At 39.1% G+C, this 21,320-nt stretch overlaps 1 protein-coding gene across 3 annotated transcripts in view; it reads right to left on the bottom strand.

The window, feature by feature from the left end:
* Positions 1-21,320, bottom strand: part of TMEM71 (transmembrane protein 71) — a 64,420-nt gene that overhangs the window by 28,416 nt on the left and 14,684 nt on the right. The window contains exons 2-6 of one of the 3 annotated variants that reach the window (XM_037728468.1): positions 18,988-19,143; positions 17,356-17,431; positions 16,041-16,101; positions 10,629-10,841; positions 6,232-6,404 (exon numbers count right to left, since the gene is read on the bottom strand). In XM_037728468.1, coding sequence (XP_037584396.1) covers positions 6,232-6,404; positions 10,629-10,841; positions 16,041-16,101; positions 17,356-17,395 — 487 coding nt within the window. In that variant the 5' untranslated portion in view covers positions 17,396-17,431; positions 18,988-19,143. Of the gene's footprint in view, positions 1-6,231; positions 6,405-10,628; positions 10,842-16,040; positions 16,102-17,355; positions 17,432-18,987; positions 19,246-21,320 lie in introns of those variants that run through there. The other 2 variants (XM_037728470.1, XM_017500261.2) reach the window with 2 other exon arrangements.

Genomic DNA, 21,320 nt, shown 5'->3' with positions numbered 1-21,320 from the left:
TATATATATATATATATATATATATATATAGCAAAAAAATATATATATATATATATCAGAACATCACCTTGCCCACTTTGTCAACAACACCTTAATTAAACATTTTATTAAAATAATGATAGTCCAAAATAGGCAAATCCATGAAGACTGAGAGTAGATCAGTATTGGTCATCAGGGGCAGGTGGGGAAGGAGGAGTGACTGCTAGTGAGTATAAGGTTTCTCTTTGGGGCTGAGGGAATGTTCTGGAATAGGAAAGCAGTCGTGGTTGCATAACCTCCCCATGACTGTACTAAAAAAATCACTGAATTGTACAGATTTAAGTTGGTAGGTTTTAAGGAACATAGATCATATCTCAATTAAAAAGTAACGAGAGCTCTGTGCTAGGATATTTGTACCACTCTGTCAGAAGGAGTCAGAGAGATAACTTCTCCTTTGCCTTCTGAGTGAAGATTCCACACATAACACATCTACCAGAGACTAAAGAATTCTTGAGTTGACCTCCTTATCAAGCTGTGCATTATTAGCCATTTCTTCATATTCTTTTCTTTCATAACACTACACCCTTCTGCTTCCTTGCCTGAGAAACTTTCCCCAAAGAGCTTTTACCCAGTGTAGCCCAGTGATTAAGAGCACACACTCAGACTCTTCTCTTTGAATCCTGGCTATGTGGCTTCCTAGCTGTGTGGCCTCATAAACAGTAGCTAAGCTGCCTTAGCTTCTCCCTCTGGAAAATGGGGATAAAGAATAATAACTTGCTCAGAGGCTTTGCACAGAAGTGATGATGTGACATGTGGCTTTGTTGGAACTGTGATCACCCCTAGCAGCCACACAGTTAGGGATCATTATTACTGGGGTTTCTGTTCAACTTCTTGAATTCCTTTCTTAACTCTCCTTTCTTCTCATTCACTTGTTTTCCATAAATAAACTTCTTTATTGCAAAGAACTCTATTGCTTCTCACATTAGCTTATGAATCAACATCTCTAGATCCTTCCTTACTCCTGAACCCCCTTCTTACATTTCCAAATGTCTACTGATTATCTATTTCCCATCTCAAAGGTATCTCAAAGTCAACCCATAAGAAATACAATTCATTGTCTGTTTCGATGATCCCCACTTGTTATTTTCTGCCTTTTAAGAACTAATGTGTATTAAGTAGAATATCAGCCCCTGGTATTCATAAGAGATTTTACAGATGTGATATTTTTCATGAATTATTGAATTCATTCTCACCATTACATATGCTATTATTTTTCTTCTTTTATGTATAAGAAGTAGAGGATCAGAGAGGTTACTTAATAACTTGCCCAAGAACACTCAGGTGGGAAAAGGTGGTTTAGAATTTGAATTCAGATTCATCCAGTTCAAAAGCTCATTCTCCTTGCCACTCTACCACACTATCTTCCAGTCCTTGGTGACTGGCAGAAATTTTTTATGCAGTCTCCCAAATTAAATACAACAGTTTTCTTTGATTCTCCCACTTTCTCACCACTATATTCTATCTATCACCAACCTGTCAATTCTACCTTGAAAAATATTCTTTAAGTCTCTTCCTTCCTCCCTATTTCCTGCCACTTCCTAAGAACACTTGCTGGTTTTAATTGCCTTTGAGCTCTCATCCAATCCTTGCTTTGTGCTGCAAAGGTAACTTGAAAATTCCAAATCTGATTGCATCATCACCCTGTTTAAGAGCAATCAAAAGTATTCTTGACTGATTAGATAAAACCCCAAATCTTCAATATGGCACAAAAGGTTCTTCAACTGTCTATGGTTCATCATTCTGGCCTCACCTCTTACATCCCTGCTCTTTCACTTCTTCTTTTCCTGCTTATATTTTAAAAACGAATCTAGTATGACATGCACACATGCACGCACACACACACACACACACACGAACACACACGCACAGGAATATATGTGAAAATTGGTGGAATCTTCATGATATGGCACCAATGTCCATTTCCTGGTTTTGTTAATGTTGCTACAGTTGTGTAAGTTGTTATCAGTGGGTGAAGCTGGATGAAGCATACACTGGCCCTCTCAGTACTATTTTTCGTAACATTTTGTGAATCGAAGTTACTGAAATTAAAAATAAAAAAATTAAGTTATGTGTGTTTTCTAAGAAGCAGATTAAGAAAAATTGTATCCATGTAATTACTACACACTTTAATTAATACATTATTACATCATATGACTCCTCTAGCTTGCTCTTTGGTCCTGCACTATGAAGGATATGATGGATTTCTCTTTGAAAAGGAGAACAAAACCCTTCCTGGCACCAGAGAAGAATCTGGACTTTTAAATCAGATAGACCTGATTTAGTTGACCTGGTTGAATTCCAACTCTGATGTTTATAAGCTAAATTAGCTTGGCAAGTTCTTTAACCCTGAACTTAAGTTTTATCATAATTATAATAAATATGATAATATAATCTACTTCCTACAAATTTTGGAAATATTTAAACAAGATAATGTATGTAAACAAGCTAATATCTTTTTAAAAGACACAATGTAAAGTGCTCAGCATATAATAAGTACCCTTACTTCTCTTTTTCTCTCACAACCACGTAGGCAAATCCTGTTGCCTCTACCTGCAAAATGAACCTGGAATCCTACTTCTCATCACCATTCTGCTATCATCTTAGTTCAAGCCGCCATTATCTCCCACCTGAATCACTCCAACAGCCTCTTAACTGGTTTCTTGCTGCTGTTCCTAATAACTGACATCTCATCTGAACCCAGAAGCTGGAGTTATCCTGCCAACATGTAAATCAAAACAGGTTATTCCTCAGCTCAGAATCCCCCAATGGTTTGTACTCCACTCAGAGTAGAAAGCAAAGCCTTTGAAATGACCTCACAGCTCTCCTTGTCCTTTCCCACTTTCATTCCTGACACATACACCTTTCAGTCTTTTCTCTGCTTTCCCCACTCACTCACTCCGCCCAGTGCAGGCTCTAAGACTAGAACTTGTACATCAGCATTTCGTGTAGCTGGATTGTTCCTCCCCCAGGTATTTACAGAACTGTTTTGATTTTGCTTTTAAGCCAATGCTCAAAAGTCCTTCTCAATGAGGTTTTCTCTAACCACATTATTTACATTTGCAATCCCCATCACTTCCCCGTTTCTTGTGCCTCATATCACTCACCATTTATTAACATGCTACATAATTTATGTATTGTCTATCTCCCCCTATAGAAATGCAAGTTCCACAAGAACTTGCATTTTGTCCATTTTATTCACTGCTATGTTCATTGTGTAGAATAATGCCTGGCACATTGTTGGCCCTCAATAAAATCTTCCAAATGAGTGAAAAAGTGAATTCTAACAGAGTGAGTGACATAATTAAAGCCACAGATGTGTGGAAGAGCAGGATCCATTCAGGAAATTGAAAGATCAGTGCGATGTGTGTCAATCACATGTAAGGGAAAGGAAAAAGATGGAGTTGAAGACAAGGCCAGCCACATGGACCTTTGACAAGTGCCATTGCACAGGGCTTCTTGTCATGAGGGTCTTTTTCTTGGTTGAACAGTGTTTCTTGGTTGACACTTGAAATTCTTAAGAATTTCTTAACAGGGAGCCTTGTATTTTTTTCCGCAGTGGGCCTGAATATTATGCAGTCAGTTTGGGTTGGAGAAGTAGGAGATATTCAAAAGGTCTTATATGCTGTGTTAAGGAATGACAAGGCCACATTTGTGTTATAGAAAGGTCAGCCTCACAGCAGTTTGGAAGATGGAATGGGGAAGCTGGGAATATCACCCCAGCTCATCTCTGCCTAGCCATCCTACTTATCCTTTAAGACCCACTCAGAAATTGCCTCCCTCTGATGCCCTCCCAGTTACCTCTAGGTAGAGCTAACACTGCCTCCCCTGGCTAAACGTCTGACAGTGTCTCCACATATTACTCTTAAATCTCTTATGCTGTTTCAGTCATTATACTCAAATTATTTGCAAATATACTTATCTACCTGTTTTAAACCAGGAAGTTTTCAAGGTTAGGGTTATGGTTTGGAAGAGTGTTGTGTTTAGTGCAGTGGCTGGCACATAGCACATACTCAGTGGGTTTGATGAGTGAATGAATAAATGAAAGAATGACTGCTAAATCAGTATATAACATATCAAAGTGGACCTGCAAACCCACTTTCATTTCAGGCCCATGTGTTGATGAAGTGACATGTATTAGGTCATTTTCACACTACTGATAAAGACATACCCAAGACTTGGCAATTTATAAAAGAAAGAGGTTTAATGGACTTGCAGTTCCATATGGCTGGGAAAGCCTTAAAGTCATGGTGCAAGGCAAGGAGGAGCAATTCACGTCTTACATGGATGGCAGCAGGGAAAGAGAGAGCTCGTGCAGGGAAACTCCCCCTTATAGAATCATCAGATCTGGTGGACTTATTCACTATCACTAAAACAGTACGTTTATTGAATCCCCATGATTCAGTTACGTCTTACCAGGACCCTTCCACAACATGTGAGAATTCAAAATGAGATTTGGGTGGGGACAAAGCCAAACCTTATCATGATATATAGTCATGTTATGGTTTGGCTGTGTTGATAGGATGAGGAGAAAAAGGAAGAAGGGGCAGGGCCTCATTCAATCTTCTAATTTGACTTCATCCTCCTTCACCTCTCCCCTTGTCTTCCCAGCAGACATCAAAGTCTTCTATAGGCCATTCCTTCATTTCCTCACCTCTCACTCTCTCTTCACTGTACTCCTGGTTCTCTTCTGCCACCTTCACTCCACTACCAGTCACCCCCAGGCCAATGAATCTGGTGAACACTCAGTCCTCATTCTATTTACCTTGCTAGTATGATTTGTCATCGCTGAGTGCTCCCACCTTTTGTACCACTATTATCCCAGGAATTTCATCACACATTACATAACACTCTCTTGGTTTTCCACTCACCTCTATGAATGCTTCCTTCCTAATCTCTTTTGCAGGTTAATCCTGTCCTATTTATTTATTCAGTGTTTGAGTTCATAACTCCATTCTAGGCTCTCTCTTTTGAAAACTGTATATCTCCTTCCTAATCCATCTCATCCACTGTAAGGCTTCAATGACTTCCTAGACTGATATGATTCCCACATGTATAACTTTAACTCAGCTTCCTCCTCTGAGCTCCAGATTACAAATATCAACGCCATCTTGATGTTGCCTCTTGGATGTCTTAAAGAAACTTAAACTCATTGTGTTCCAAACCAGGCATGCTATCTTCCCTCACTGAGCAAGTCTACTCACTAGGCAACTCACACTCCAGACTTTTTTATCTCCTTAGCACAAAATGTTTTTACCTTTCCCCTTCACCCAGCAAAAGCCCCTCTCATGGTCTAGCACTCATCTCCATTGTCAGTTCCACAGGGAAGCCTTTCTTAAGTTTCCAAATGAGTCAAATTCCCCATTATATCACATAACGTTTTTTCATGGCCCCCATCACAATTATTATGCCATGTTTGTGCAATTATTTAACAAAGATCTAAACACCAGTCCCTGCTCCAGTAGACCATAAGACCCAAGAAGACAGGGGCTACATTCTTTATATTCACCTTTTTATCCCTGACCTACCACATCGCCTGGAAAATAGTAACTGCCCAATAAATATCTGTTGTTTCCATTCTAGTAATAAAAATAATTTTAACCACACCTTATTGAGCACCAGATATTGAACTATGACTGACCGTCATTGTCCCATTTCATCTTTAAAATACGCTTTGAGAATCAATATACAAAAGTCAGTAGTCAATTCTGTACACTAATAACATTGTGTACACTAAACATTCAAGCTGCGAGCCAAATAAAGAATGCAATTCCATGTACAATAGCTACAAAAAGATAATATACCTGGGAATACATCTAACCAAGGACATAAAAATCTCTACAAGAAGAACTACAAAGAACTGCTTAAAGAAATTATAGGTGACACAAATAAATGCAAAAACATTTCATACTCATGAATTGGAAGAATCAATATCACAAAAATGGCCATATTTCCTAAAGCATTATCAACTTAATAATTTACACATTTACATTAGGCTATTTTCCATGACATAGACACATATGTGTTTTGATCACACATGTAGTATAGAGAGAACTTTAAGTGAATTTTTAAAATGTGGCATCTCTCCATCAGAATGACTGTCATCTCTGGACTTGACATTGGTTGAGGACCACAGAGTTACCACTGCCCACTTGGAAATGAAATTTTACTATGGAAAGGAAGGTTCAAACTCACCATCTCCATTGTGGTGGTCTGTGTCCAACCTCCTGATCCCCTCCAACCAGTTGTCCTCACTTGGAGAAGAGTCGATGTCACCAAAGATACTTCCATGCAGCCAAGATTTAGAAGTGCTGAGGTTGAAGAGAGAAGAAAAGGGATGGCGGCTTCTCTTTTTCTTTCTAAATATCCTAGAGAGAAATGAAAGCATGGCAAACAATAAATAATGGTTACCTGTAGTTCAAAACTGTGATGCGGTACACAGAATGCATCTCTACAACCCAAGTCTACTCACTGCATTAATTCTACAGAAGTTCCTCAAAATTCTGCTGTGTGCCTGGTCCTTGGCTCAACATCAAGAATACAGAAATAAAAGACAAAACTTTGTGTGTGATAAGTTTGCAATGTTTTATGGGAGAAAGAAAAAAAAATAACGCACATATAGGTAATGCTTTTCTAGGGTTTATTCTGTGCCAGGCATCTTTCTTAGTGCTTTACATAGATTAACTCACACTATCTTCAGAACAACTCTATGAAACAGGTACTATGATTATCCCATTTTTCTGATCAGGAAACTTAGGCACAGATAGGTTAAGTCACTTGGCTGAGGTCATGCAGCGAGTAAGTGACATAGTTGTGATGCAAACCCAGAGAATCTGCCTCCATGGTCTCTGCTTTTGATCACTATGCTATATAGGGGATACGTGCTCTGAAAGGATTACCTAGAGGCTGCTCTGAGGGCACCAGGTGTGGCATTACTAATTGATAATCGAGGGAAGTTTTTTGGGAGAAATGAGTGCTAAGCTTCATGAGATGATCTGACCTGTTCATTGAGGAGCCAGTAGGTGTGATTAGGTCATGCCAAGAAGTGAAGCTGGACAGGTAACATGAAGACAGATAATGATGAACTTCATATAGGATGCAGGGGGGTTGGAATGTAGTGTTGGAAAAAAGGGAGACCTCTAAATCATGGCTATGGGGAAGAGAGTGGTGATGACATAATTTGATTTGCATTTCCAAAATTGTTGGTAACAGAGGGTGCCTCAGTGGGGCAAAATTGAGGGCAAAAAGGCTAATCAAAGTGCACGGGGGAGTCACTGTCGTGTATCTGCCTGTGATGTGTCAAGCCCTGTGCTAAGCATGCTATACTGGTGAAAAATACTAAGAGCCTGCATTAAAGCTAGGTAATGCAAGGTCAAGTGGGACAGCTTTCCCATCACATGCAAGATGGGCATGGAACAGTTTTCCCATTGCAAAATTCTGCTCTCCTCTTGGGATATCCATGGCTGCTATCAGAAGATGCATTTTGAGTTGTGTTTTCCCTTGGTGGTTAGGAGGAATTACAAGGCTTGTGCATTCTTTATCCTGATGGTTCTCAACCAGGTCGATTTTGACTGCAGGGAACATCTGGCAGGTTCTGGAGACATTTTGTTAACGTTACACTAGGGGAGGAGTCCTCCTGGCAGATGGTGAGAAGAGGCTAGAGATACCATTAAACATCGTACGATGCACAGGGCAGTTGCCCACAGCAAAAAATTATCTGGTACAAAATGTGAGTAGTGCTACTGTTGAGAAAACCTGCTTTATTTGAACTCTCTCTGTCATAGGTTTCAGGAATGGAGAGCTGAGAAAAATGGTAAAGTTCATGACAATGGAACACATTCCTGTGAAAACAAACCAAATATGAAAGGTTCCTGTATGTTCTAAGATGAGGTCATTTTAAACTAAATAAACTGGAATTAGAAATGCTTATTCATTTATTCTTATATTCATTAATTTGCTAAACAAAACTTTATTAAGTACCTATTATGGGATGGGCACTCATCAAATTTGAGAACAAAAAGTATGTTTCAAACATCTTTAACATCAAGAATATCTATCTACATAAGGTGGGCTAGAGTTAAAAGTGGTGGTTGAAAATTGATTCTCTAAAGTTGAACAATCTGAGCTGAAATCCTATTTCCACCTAATAGCCCTGTGAGCTTGGGAAAATTACTTAACCTCTCTGAACTTGTGTCTCACCTTTGTGAAATAGGAATAGCAGTAATAAAATCTGTGTCATAAGATTCCAGAGCAGGAGTTGAAATCAAATGGTAGTATACATGCAAAACAGTGGAAATAATCCCTAGTACACAGAAAGCAATCAGTACATTTATTTTATTTGGTTTTTTAAAACAAATATTGGCAGTTACAAAAGGTGAAATGAGAAGAAAGTAAACAGAGTAAAACCTCCCTGAAGGAGGGTGCCTAACCAATGTAAGAAAACCACCTTGCAGCAGCCTGGCCTGGAGAATGTACTGGAAGGTGAGTAATCCAGGAGGCATCAGAATACTCAGGTAACCATTGCAGAAATTTAAGCAAGAGGTGATGGTGGCCTGAATGAATAAAATAGCTAGAGGATCAAAGAAAGTGGAACAATTCAAAATAATTTTAGGAAGTAGACTCATTTGGTCTTAAACTTTACAGTAGAAACAATAAACTTCTTACCAAACACAGTGTACCTGGACACACAACTGAACTACATCTTTCTGCTCCCTTGCCATTACGTGTGGTCACGAGTCTAAGGTCTCTCCAGTGGATTATGAGTAAAAGTGATCTCTGCCATTTATTGGCTGGAGCCTTGAGCAAAGTAGGTGTTCCTCCACCTCACTTTCTTTCTGCTTTTACCAGTTGGCTCCAGGCAATTCCACCATGCCGCAGACTCTGCAAGGTTTGCATGGTTAGCAGATGCATTTGACAGAAGAAATCTGGATCTCTGAGTCTCTGCTTTGAGATGAGTCACCAGTTAAGCTAGAACAGTCATTCTAGACAATTATATGAGCAAGAAATAAAATTGGTTTTGTTTGAATCATTACATGTTTACATCTAAAGGTTACTACCTGTACCATCTCATCCTGACCAACTGACTAAAAAAGATGTGTGAATAAAAAGTCGAGTCTGGAGAGACTCTCAATGAAGGTTGAATGGTGCTTCTTTTCTTTGAAATAGAAATCATGTGAGAAACATTTTGAAAGAAAGGGGACCTTTTCTATTTTAGACATACTCAGTTTGAGATGCCTATAGGAAATTCCTTCCTCCCACGTCAACAAGGGTAGAGTGTATTTCTCTGACCTTTATTCCAGCTTTCCCATGTAAGTTGAATTGACCATTGAGATGGTAGCAGATTCATGTACACAGAGGCTTGAAATGTACCTGTTGTCCTCTTGCATTTATGTAAGTCCTCTTGCATTTATGTAATTACAACAGAAAGAACATTCTTCTATAGTCCACTGGTCTCAAAGTTGGAATTCATACTTGATTCCAACTGAAGCCAAGCTCCACCTGGTTCAGATTAAACCAACCTACTTCAAACATGTGTGTGCTCATTGTTTTATATTATTAAGATTTGATAGTTATTTGTTACACAGCTATTGTGTCAATAGCTGATGGATACAGTCAGCATATGGGTGGTTTTGAAGCAAAAGAAAATGAATGTGATCACCCAAATTTGCTGATCCAAAGTGAACTCATCCATCTTCTTTCCTCAGACATGCTCCTTCTTTCTTTTTAATCTCGGTAAATGGTCCTACCATACATCCAGTTGACAGAGCCAGAGTCCTAAGATTCATGCAAGTGTTCTTCCTATGCTGGACCTCCCACGTCTTTGGATGTCCAGGATTCCACCTCTTTACCATTCTTTTTATCTATTTCCCCACCCTTACTCTTTCATCATTGCTTTCAATTTGCTTTCAATCCATATACACCCTGCCTTCATTTTTCCCATTGTACTCACTTTCTACTCATGTATTCACACACATCCAACCACCCATCTTTTCCATTGCGTCACTATTATTTTTCTAAGAATAAATCTGATAATTTATCAATGGTCCCTCTTTATTTATAGAGCACAGCTCAAACTCTTTAGCCTGAAATTTAAACACTTTCATCCAGCCCCTGCTCCTGTGCTCAGTCTTCTTTCTTACAAAACACCCCTTCTCACCCTGTTTATCCCTACCAAACTGTTTGCTATTCTCCAAGTTTTACCAGGGTCTCGCAGAAACCCATGTCTGTGCCACCTTTCTAGAAGTCCTCTTTTCTACTTTTATTTTAACTAACATCCTACATTTTTCAAGACTTAAATCAGCCATCATCACCTCTAGTGAATTTGTTTTTACCTATTCCCCAGGTAACATAGATTCTCTTTCTTTTTCCCCTTCACTGCCCCCTGACAGATTTCTATCCTGGCACCCATATTACTTCATTGGTTTCATCTGTTTTCATGTTGGCTATGCCTGTCCCCTCTAACCCTTTGTATTTCCACAGTTTGGAGCAATAATGTGCTCTTTATAAAAGATAGTTGAGTGAGTAAATGAATGAATGAACGATTAATGGATGGATTGGATTTCAAATTTCCTTCTGTAATATGCTTTGCTTACCTAACTAAGTTCTCTTTGTAGATAACACGGGTCTGGGATGGGTTCAGAGTTATGTTGCCATCTTTGTTGCACAGGAAGCTGTCTTCGGTCCAAATGTAGTAGCCATTGGTGAGGAGTCTGGGACTTCGGCGACAGGTATAGTGCGAGCCTGTCAGGGGACTTATGGAGCAGCATTCAAAAGAATGGTCACCATCCAGGACATCACAGGTGAAACTAAGAAGGAAAAGGGAAAGCCTTTTAAATCTCTATCCATTACACCAGTCCCGTATAAACCACATCTCATCACTGTGAAGGAAAATAACCTCTTTCCAAACACGACTGTCAATTACCTCTGCAACCATTAGGAATGCCACTCTTAACCTCCTGGGCTTCATCCCCTCACCTACGATAGCATTGAACTACAGAACATTTAGTGCTTCTTTCTGTTTTAAACCTTGGTGAAAACACGATGGCTAATCACTTTCCTCATCATATGATGGACCTACATTTGATGTTAGTCTACTATATATATGTTTTTGGATGGAATGCTGGCAGCTCACAACCCCCTCTACTCCCTTACTTTGAATAGCCCTCCAATTGCCATATCTTTATTCTCATCACTGTAATAGAGACATTAAAATTATGTGGCCACCAGAAACATATGAGGTACAGGATGAACATACAGTCAAAGAGATCTTTTTTGGCCTTTGCAAATTTTTCCCCAGGCTGGCTGCACACATGGGCACACGGTTACGTTCCCTGATTTTGTAGACAGGGAAGTCTCATAATTACTTGAGTAAATCTATATGTGTCTTAGGTTTTAAAAAACAATCACATTGAGTTGGGCATGGTGGCATGTGTCTATAGTCCCAGCTACTCAGAAGGCTAAGGCAGGAGGACCCTTTAGTCCAGGAAGTTTGAGGCTGCAGCGTGCTATTCATGCCTGTGAATAGCCACTGCACTCCAGTCTGGGCAACACAGCAAAGACCCTGTTTCTAAAGGAAGAGAGAGAGGCGGGGGAGAGAGAGAGAGACCGAAGAGGAAGAAGAAGAAGGAAGAGGAGGAGGAGGAGGACGAGGAAAAGGAGGAGGAAAGGAAGGAAGGAAGGAGGAAAGGAAGGACAGAAGGAAGGAATAAATTACAGGCCCCTATAATTGACAAGCAATCAATATTTTATTATAAAAATGTTTCATAAATCTAAAATTCCTTTTTTTTTTTGAGACGGAGTTTCACTCATGTTACCCAGGCTGGAGTGCAATGGCGCCATCTCGGCTCACCGCAACCTCCGCCTCCTGGGTTCAGGCAATTCTCCTGCCTCAGCCTCCTGAGTAGCTGGGACTACAGGCACGCGCCACCATGCCCAGCTAATTTTTTGTATTTTTAGTAGAGATGGGGTTTCACCATGTTGACCAGGATGGTCTCGATCTCTTGATCTCGTGATCCACCCGCCTCGGCCTCCCAAAGTGCTGGGATTACAGGCGTGAGCCACCGCGCCCGGCCTTCTAAAATTTCTTGAGGTGAGATTTGGTGGAAGCCTGGTGACAATAGTAATAGAGCCAGCCATATTGGAGAAAAGAATATGTTATGTGCTATTTCTTCAAAGAGGCTTGCATTTTTCTCCTCTCTTCTCCCATAAAAATTACTTTTCTTTCTCCTAAATTCCAACTAATCTCATTGCCATTTTTGTGTATGTATGTCTGCCTCAGTAATTATTTTATACATTTCTGGAGGGCAGATACTGTGAGCCTAAAAAATGTTCAGTATGTAAATAAATTCAATACCAGTTACTGAATGAAATCAGCTGACAGGCTATGGAAATCTGGTAAAATCTGTGAAAATATATAGTGTCTAAATATATTTGAATTCCTGGGGGGGTTTTATGTCAATCAGTTAACAGTGATGATATTATAATAGCTCTCATGTGCTCTTTACCTTGATGTTTTCAGTAATTTCTGTATATTATGTGTTCCACTTAATTGCATAAATTGGGATCGTATGTTTCCAGAGATCACAGATTCTAAGAATCAGAAGGAGTTTTGGCGGTCATGTCTGCAGCCCTACCAAATTCTACTTGTCCCATCTGCTGTATTTCGGCAAACATTGTCCTGTCTCCGCATGTAAACCTTCAGTAAGAAGGACCCCACAATTACTAAGCACCTCCACGCCTCTTAACTGAACAAATATGACTGTAGCATACCGGAAAAGATAGGGAATTTGAAGTCATCCCTCCGCCCAAGTCCATAATTCCAACTCTTTCATTGTTTAGGTAAGTAACCATAATCCAGTCACTTAGCCTCTTAGACTGTTTCCTTATCTGTAAAACAAGAAAACAAATCTCGATTATGGGGTTATCTTAATAATTAAATAAGAAAATAAATGGTCTGTGCTTAGCACCTAGTAGGGGTCTCATAAATGTTCACTTCCTCCCTTCCTTTCTTTCCCTTGCTGTGCTCTTCCTTCTATCTTCCATTTGAGATCTATTTAGCTACCTGAAGAATTTCCATGTCCTCCCTGGGTCCTCACTTCTCCATACTAAAAGTGCTCCAGTTCATTTAACTCATCTTTATACGACATAATGCAGTTTTGATCCATTAGCTATCAGTTTGATGGCTTTTCTCTTAGTCTCCACTTTTTAAAGATCCTACTGTTAAATAACATGGCAACCATAGAACCCAACCCTTTAGGTGTGTCTGCCCAAGGAATGTAGAGATTATCACCTCCCTCATTATAGAATCCAAGTCTTTAGTGATGAAGCTTAAGTCACATTAGCTTGATTCATTTCTTCCCTTCAGTTACCAATATATTATCACACTATTAAGTAGACTGTTAAGTCTACGGCCATAGCACCCTGAACGCACCTGATCTCATCTAAATAATCTATCAATTTCTAGTCTTTCCCCTGTATATTTAGATGTACCTTTCCTCTCTTAGACTTTTGGACTAGTTTTACATTAGAGAGTCAATATGTAATTAAAACTTTGCAAATAGATAGAGCTAAGTTTACACCCTGGGTTTCAATCCTGGCTCTACCTCTTGCTCATTATTCTGTTCGAGGCTTAGGATTTTTTTTTTTTTAACAAATGTGAATCTGTGCAATAAAGATTACCCAAAATAAACCTCATAGATTGCATGAATACTAAATGTCATAGTTTAACGGAGGTTATTAATGACCATGCTTTCCATTGCCTAAGTGTGGCGAGCTAAATCTGTTGGCTACTATTTGAAAGAGCTATTCATATTGTGCTATTAGAATTTTGAAGAATTCTGATTATATTACACAATACTTTTAATATATTTACATGATACAAATATGTTGGAATCTACATGTCCTCAATACAAATCATTGATAAAAATATTGAATAGTACGGGTAGAAATCTGAGACTGAAAACATCACAAGAGACTATTTCCAGACATGCACTGACACACTCTAACAGACGTTTTGGTTCTTGTTACCCCTATTAATAAATAAGAAAATGGAGGCTCCAGTAGGATAAGTTCATTGCTCAATAACTCAGGGCTGATAAGTGGGAGAGGAAAGGGAAAAGTCTAGATTTTTTTTTCCTACTCTAGTGCTCTTTCTTCTATATTATTTTGCCTACTTGAGAATTAATGGGGCAACTGTATGGTGCTGGACACTTAGGAGGTTTCAGAGTTCTGGACCTGTATTTCTAGCTTCACTCCAATTTCCAAGGTTTCCACATTCAACAGTTACCAACTATAGCCTCCCTAACCCCTGGCATCTTTCCTTTTTAATGCCCCTACCTTTATCCTCTCTTGATTGTAAACGAAGACACTCTTCCAACACCCAGATTATAGTTTAAAAAAAGAAAAAAAAAAACCTTCTGAACAATATCAAACATTTAGAGCAGATAACAAAATTATCTCTAGATCTTGACTCTTGCCTCATTCTGCTGTAATAAACTTAGTAGCTGATTCTTTTCAGCAGGTCCTTTCCAATTGGTTTCTAAAGTCCAGTCCCACAGCAAAGCCCAGCAAGGTGTCTGACTGCCTGAAGACAAAGTCCTTTCCTTTCATGTAAGGTTACTAACTAGGCCTTAGAAGAGCCTAAATCATGCCTCCTAGGATAGGACAAAGACTGGGTGGTGAGAGGACAAATATCATTAGGGTCATTAAAGAATTTTAGATAATTACACACTGATAGATTACAAAATGTCTCTCATCCTTCATGCACTGTACATCTGCTTCATGCACTACTGAACTTTTGATATTTTTACATTTAAAAGCTTATATACAGTGTACTCAGCCTAGTAATAAAATAGTATTTCAAATGAATGTGATGTATTGAACACTTACCATGAGCCTGGCCCCCTACTTTGCCCTTTATCTACTCTTCACAAATCTCTAAAAATTTGTGATTTAGAATTTCCTGATCATCTAGCAGGAAAAAAAAAAAGATTTACAAAAACAGCAAATTACTTGGGTATTTTATATAGCTAGTAAGTGGCAGAGCTATGATATGAAACCTAGTCTATCTGACTCTAAAACATGGATCCTTTCCACACGTGCCTCTGTTCATATTAATTTATTTAGTAGTATCAGGAGGCCTACAGTTTGCAAGAAGGAGTGGGTCCTAACAGGAATATATGATCTCTTTATATTACAGGCACATTTCACAAAATGTTAGGAGAAACACCAGCTGATGTCTTTATAGGGAATAAGAGACAGTCAGAGAGTCAGAAAAAAAGGAAGAAAAATGCCTCCCTTGCAGGACTTCAACAAAATGGTAGGCTATGCATGCTTTAGTAGAGCACAAAATTCAGTCATTGGTATAGAATTCTGTTGCTCTTGTAAAACAAGATAGGAAAGCATATTTAAAAGGATATCAGTTTGAGAAAAAGTAGCCATTCATTAGTATTCAATAGTTTCACCACTTGCCAGAGAAACAATTCAGAGAAATAATATATAATATGATACATATGTATATACTCATTATTCTATTGGTCAAGTTTTCATTTAGTATGCACATGGCACTGAAAAGATATAATGTATCAAAACTAGAGGATAGCTAAAATAATAATTTCAAACCAGTAACACAACAAAGCAAGACATACAGAAAAATAATAATAATAATTGCTAATATTATTTTGAGATGGGATCTCGCTCTGTCACCCAGGCTGGAGCACAATGGTGCGGACTTGGCTCACTGCAACCTCTGTCCCCCAGATTCAAGCAATTTCCCCGCCTCAGCCTCCTGACTAGCTGGGATTACAGGCATGTACCACCACACCCAGTTAATTTTTGTATTTTTAGTAGAAACACAGTTTCACTGTGTTTTACCGAGGCTGGTCTTAAATTCCTGACCTCTAGTGATCTACTGACCTTGGCCTCCCAAAGTGCTGGGATTACAGGTGTGAGCCACCGTGCCCAGCCAAGAATGATTTTTTTTTTTTTAAAGAAGCCCCATAGAATACCTTGGAAAAATGCATGTGGGAGACAACTGTCCAGCATATTCTCTTTCCAAACTGGAAGGACCTGTATAAACAAATGAGAGAGAAGTAGAATGTATCATACCTGATTAACAGTCATACATGTTGATACATGTGTATCACTTGTACAACAATACACACTGTTGCAACTATCACTTGTATATAAGTATAAACCATTGCAAACAGTGAAGGAATGTAAGATGGGAATAGCTGATGTCTCAGCCTAAGCAGAAAGACCAGGGCTCTACAGGAAGCAAGATATAAACTAGGGACTTGTATCTCCTTCTCCCATGTAACACTCCTTTAGAAGTTCCTTAGTGCAGGATGAGGCAATAATAAAACATCGGCATCAAACTGAGCTCATGAAAGGACGGGGAAAAAAAAAGTCTTGTGTGAAGCAGGAGAAAACCTGAATCAATTACCCAATGTGTTTGTTATTGTAGCTTACTCAGTAACCTGAGGAATTCAATCACTGTTCTAGATTCTCCCTCAGTGCATATTAAGACACTTATAGGGTAAAATAGTGAGCAAAAGCCATTAGTGGGGAAGAAAAAAAGTTTTGTTTTGTTTTATATAAGATTTTCTAATGTATAAACACTGTGAGTATTCTTAATTATAGAAACCTCATCCATCCATTCATTCCAGTTCAACCAAAGGCATGACAACAGACTTTATTTGGTGAAAGTTGTAGTTGATTAATATTCTAAACTCTAAAGCAGAATTTTACTGTGTGCAGAGATGGTGTCAATAGTCCTAACAGACAGGCTTAGGGAAATTTGATTCCATTATGGACAATTAGTATCTAGGACAAAGAATGGAATTTAGACTTTCAGATTGGGTTGGTTGATTTGCAAAGCGAAAACTGTGGGTGTGTGAGGGAGAGTGAGAAGTGGGGTTTTGGGAGAAAATAACAAGAGGAAGGAAGAAACTTGAAACCACTACCGTTTTAACAGAGCCCTTATTTTCTGCAAGTAGCTATCAAAATCATTCAGCATTTTTTATACACAAACAGTTTTGCATCTTAATAGTAGCTGATAAACAATCTCCTTTCACATTTATGCACAGGCATCTAAAAAAAACGGTGATTTTTTTTTTCTACTAGGAGGAAAAATACCACATTTCTTTCAAGGAAAAAAAAGAAGTGAAAATCATTGCCAAAGTGAACACTGGCATTTAAGAAGCACAAGCTACTGACAGATGGTTAATGGTCTGAGTATCAGCAAAATCAAAGCAAGGAAATTGCTAAAAGGAGTCTAATCGTTCAAAAGATAATTGCGTATCGCAGTTCTTCTACATTTACTTGCTACTGGTGTTGACATCAGTTGAGATATTCGGTACATCTTGGGAAGGCTGCTTGTTCAAACTTCACAGATTCTCTGCAAAAGACGTTAAAAAAAGGTGGACTATATATTAAAAATAGAAAAATTATGCCAAAACAGATGGCATCTACTAATTGCGCTAGTCAGATTTGTTTACTGAAATAATACAGAGATACAGGATTGAAGGTAGGAGACCAGATTGAAGACACAACTTCTCAAAGTTGTGTCTGCCTCTGTGACTTTGAACATTTTCTATTGCCTCACTCCATGCATCTCAATAACCTTTTCTTGTAAATAAGAACCACACTTTATTTGGAAAATCTAGACTTAAAGAGGTTGATTTGTAATCCAAACAAAATAATGAAAGTGAGGTATTTGATCAAGAAATCTTAATAAAATGACTGGTTCTAACAGTCATTTAACCCCCAAAACAAATGTATTTGTATTTTGATCATCTGACACAAATCAACTTCATTATCAAGTTTCAAACGGTGCTTGGAGATTGGTGTCTCTTTTGCCCAACAACTTAAACCACTGATAGGTGGTCACAGAGAATGTTTTTTAATAGTTTTTATCAGCGTGGACATTCCTAAACAGCATAAGTAACACTGCACTAAAGATCGCATACCACTGGGAAGATTTTAGAATCCAGTTCCCATGAGCACATAACTTAATTTCTCAATCACAAATTAAAAACATCAAAGTATGCAAATTATGCAAACTTTGATCATTTACTGTTCATCAAATAGAACTATCTTCTGTTGACTATGAAACTTTTGTACATAGTATCACTGTCCTAGTTGCTTTATAAGGTAGGACCAAATTCTTTTCTGATTCACCACCTATGTCCACATTTTGTAACATGCGTACTACTAATGGATTGTTTTTGTAGCTGTAATACAATCAATCAAACCAGGCTAATTCTAAAGCTTTAAGTTTAATATTTCAATAAATTATATACAAACCCTATTAGGAAAATATAAAGCTAATAGAGACCTTTAAAGATGTCAGGATAACTTTCTGGCCTTCCTTGGAAGATCTCTAAATCAAAGCACACATTTACAAATTTCATTTGTTTGGGATACAAAATAAATCCCAATAATATAATGTAATATATCAGTATGTTACTTGTCCTTTTCATTTTTGATCAATATTGTATGGATGTGCCCAACCCAAATAGCCTTATTTTAGTGTTCCCCACATATTAAACTTAATTTTCAGCCTACAAATCCTGCAGCAGAAAGCAAGATCTTATGGTTCTATCTTACAAGTGCTTATAGCAATTTATAGGAAGTACGCTGACATTCAATTGAAAATTAGTAACAGTAGGAAAAAATAACCTTTCAGGTACAAATCTAAAACTTTTCAAGAAACAGAATCTACCAGTTCCATCAAAGTAACACATCTGTTCTGAAAATTGTGTGCTCATATGTGTTTCTTCCAAAGGGAGTTCCCAGCCTCTTCTTCCAATTGACAAAGGACAAAATTGTTACTGAAATAGGAAGCTTCCTGTGGTTGACCCTGGAGAAATAGAGGACTGAGCACTTCCCCAGCTGCAAATGTCTGAATGTCAACAGGTGCAGAAGTCTCTTAATAAAGGAATCCCACCCTACCTTCTCACAGATGCCCACAGGCATTGCCGTGCACGGGTACTTGCAGAGTTTTGTCTTCAGCAGCCTCTTGTTCTCATCTGTTTCTTGGTACAAATGATTGTGTAGTTCTTGGGAAAGTCAGCCTTACAAACCGTCTTGTTTTCTTTTGAAAACAGCCTGCGTAACCAGAGGCAAAGAGGCAGAATGAGGTCACACTTCCTGTTGGGCTCACATCAGTAGCATTCACACTGAGGAGTGTGGTGAAGATTTCAGATAGTTTCCTGGGCCAGCAGCAGGGAATCTGCAGCCCGTGTGTCAGTCAGTCCAGCTGGTTACACCCTGGTCACTGGAGGGGTGGTTTTCTGAGCTAACTTGTCACCTTGGCTGTGAGAATGTCAGAAAGACTTTCAGCGAACTGACACTTCTTGCTCATCATCTGGCCACATTTATTTATAAGTAGTGCATAGTAGTGATCTTTGTCCAAATCACTGAAATTTATTGAGGATGATGCACTGATGCTATTAAATTTAGAATACTATTAAATAGCCGGAGCTTGATCTTACGAAAATTTCTATAGAGGCAATATATTTATCCACTAAAGGTTGGGCTTTACAAAAAACTATGTAGATGACATTTTACATACACATTATAGTAGAATGCAAATACTTGATGCTCTATGTGGGTTCCTACATATCTGTACTATTATAAGTGATAAAAGAAATATACATTCAAACACATTCCAGCAACATCGAGGTACCACTGCATAGTGGAAAGAGTGTGGTTTTTGGGGTCACAGAGAGATTCAACCTGTCTACCATCCTAGTTGTGTGACCTCAGATTTGTGACTTACCTCTCTGAGTTTCAGTTTTCTCGATTCTAAACATAATAATATATATGTCACATCATGGCTTGAAGAATTAAATGAGATAAAAGAAATGAGAAATAATTCAGTCCTCAGCACAGATGTATAAGGTGTATTCCTTATTTGTTTTCTGTAAATCAAGTTCTCTTCTGAGACACCAGCTGGTCAGGCTGGCAGAGAAGTTAATCCCATCCTTTCTTGGGGTTCCCTTTCCCCCTGAAGTTCTGCCACATGGCAGGATCTTCTGTAGAACATGTTCTAGGAAGCAGAAGCTGTCAGGAGGAGGGCCCATGTAATTTCAAAGTTCCCTGTCTCTGGAACTTCATGTCTAATCCTTACCCCTTGAGTGTGGGCTGAAGCCGCTGACATGCTCCTGGTAAATAGAGTAAGGCCAAGGTGCTGGGTTCCACTGCCATGATAAGGCTTCTGTCTTGTTGGACTCTATTACTTTCTTGGCTTGCACACTTTGATGAAGCAAGCTGCTATGGTGGAGAAGCCCACGTGGCAAGGAATCAAGGGTTGTCTCAAAAGCCAGTAAGGGACTGATGCTCCGTCCAACAGCCAGGAATCCAGCCAAGAACCAAGTGTGTGAGCTTGGAAGCGGCTTTCTCCAGTTGAGCCTTGAGCTGACTGCAGCTTCATCTAATGCTTGATTGCAGCTGAGAAAGACCAAGAATGAGACAACCCAGGCTAGCCCTGCCCAGCTCCCTGGTCCACGCAAACTGGGAGGTGACAAATGTGTTTTAAGCCACCATGTTTTGAGGTAGTTTGTTACAAAGCAACAGATAACGGATGCATAGACCTAACAGGTCACTTACTAAGCCACCTGTCATTGCTGACCACTCAGTCAGCGAGTCTCTACCGCATTACTGCCTCCTGTAGAATATAGTCACATTTACTCAAGGCTACTTCTGGTCACCTCTGCCTACATTTATCAGACAGCTGCTCTGCTCCACAGCTGTTAGGTGCTCTCTTTATTGGAATTCGCAGTTCTCTTCTTCTCCTTTTCCTGTTTTTTTTTTTTTTTTTTTTTTTTTTTTTATTTTTCATCCTCCCCTTTCCAGTCTTGGCTTATCTCTTCTAGATGAGGGAGGAAAATCCTTCTGACTCATTTGAGGCCCTCTGCTCTTCCTGTGCCCACAAATCCATTTCTCCAAAGAGCTCATGTCAGAAAGACTTTGGTCTATTTTGTTTAAAGATCTGACACATATTAGAACCTTATTATTAACGTTCATAATAATTGCTAACGTTAAGGAGTGTTAGGCCGGGCGCGGTGGCTCAAGCCTGTAATCCCAGCACTTTGGGAGGCCGAGGCGGGTGGATCACGAGATCAAGAGATCGAGACCATCCTGGTCAACATGGTGAAACCCCGTCTCTACTAAAACTACAAAAAATCAGCTGGGCATGGTGGCGCGTGCCTGTAATCCCAGCTACTCAGGAGGCTGAGGCAGGAGAATTGCCTGAACCCAGGAGGCGGAGGTTGCGGTGAGCC

Source organism: Cebus imitator, unplaced genomic scaffold, assembly GCF_001604975.1.
Source record: "Cebus imitator isolate Cc_AM_T3 unplaced genomic scaffold, Cebus_imitator-1.0 Scaffold13, whole genome shotgun sequence".
NCBI lineage: Eukaryota > Metazoa > Chordata > Mammalia > Primates > Cebidae > Cebus > Cebus imitator.
This window is presented reverse-complemented; position numbering and strand designations above follow the sequence as displayed.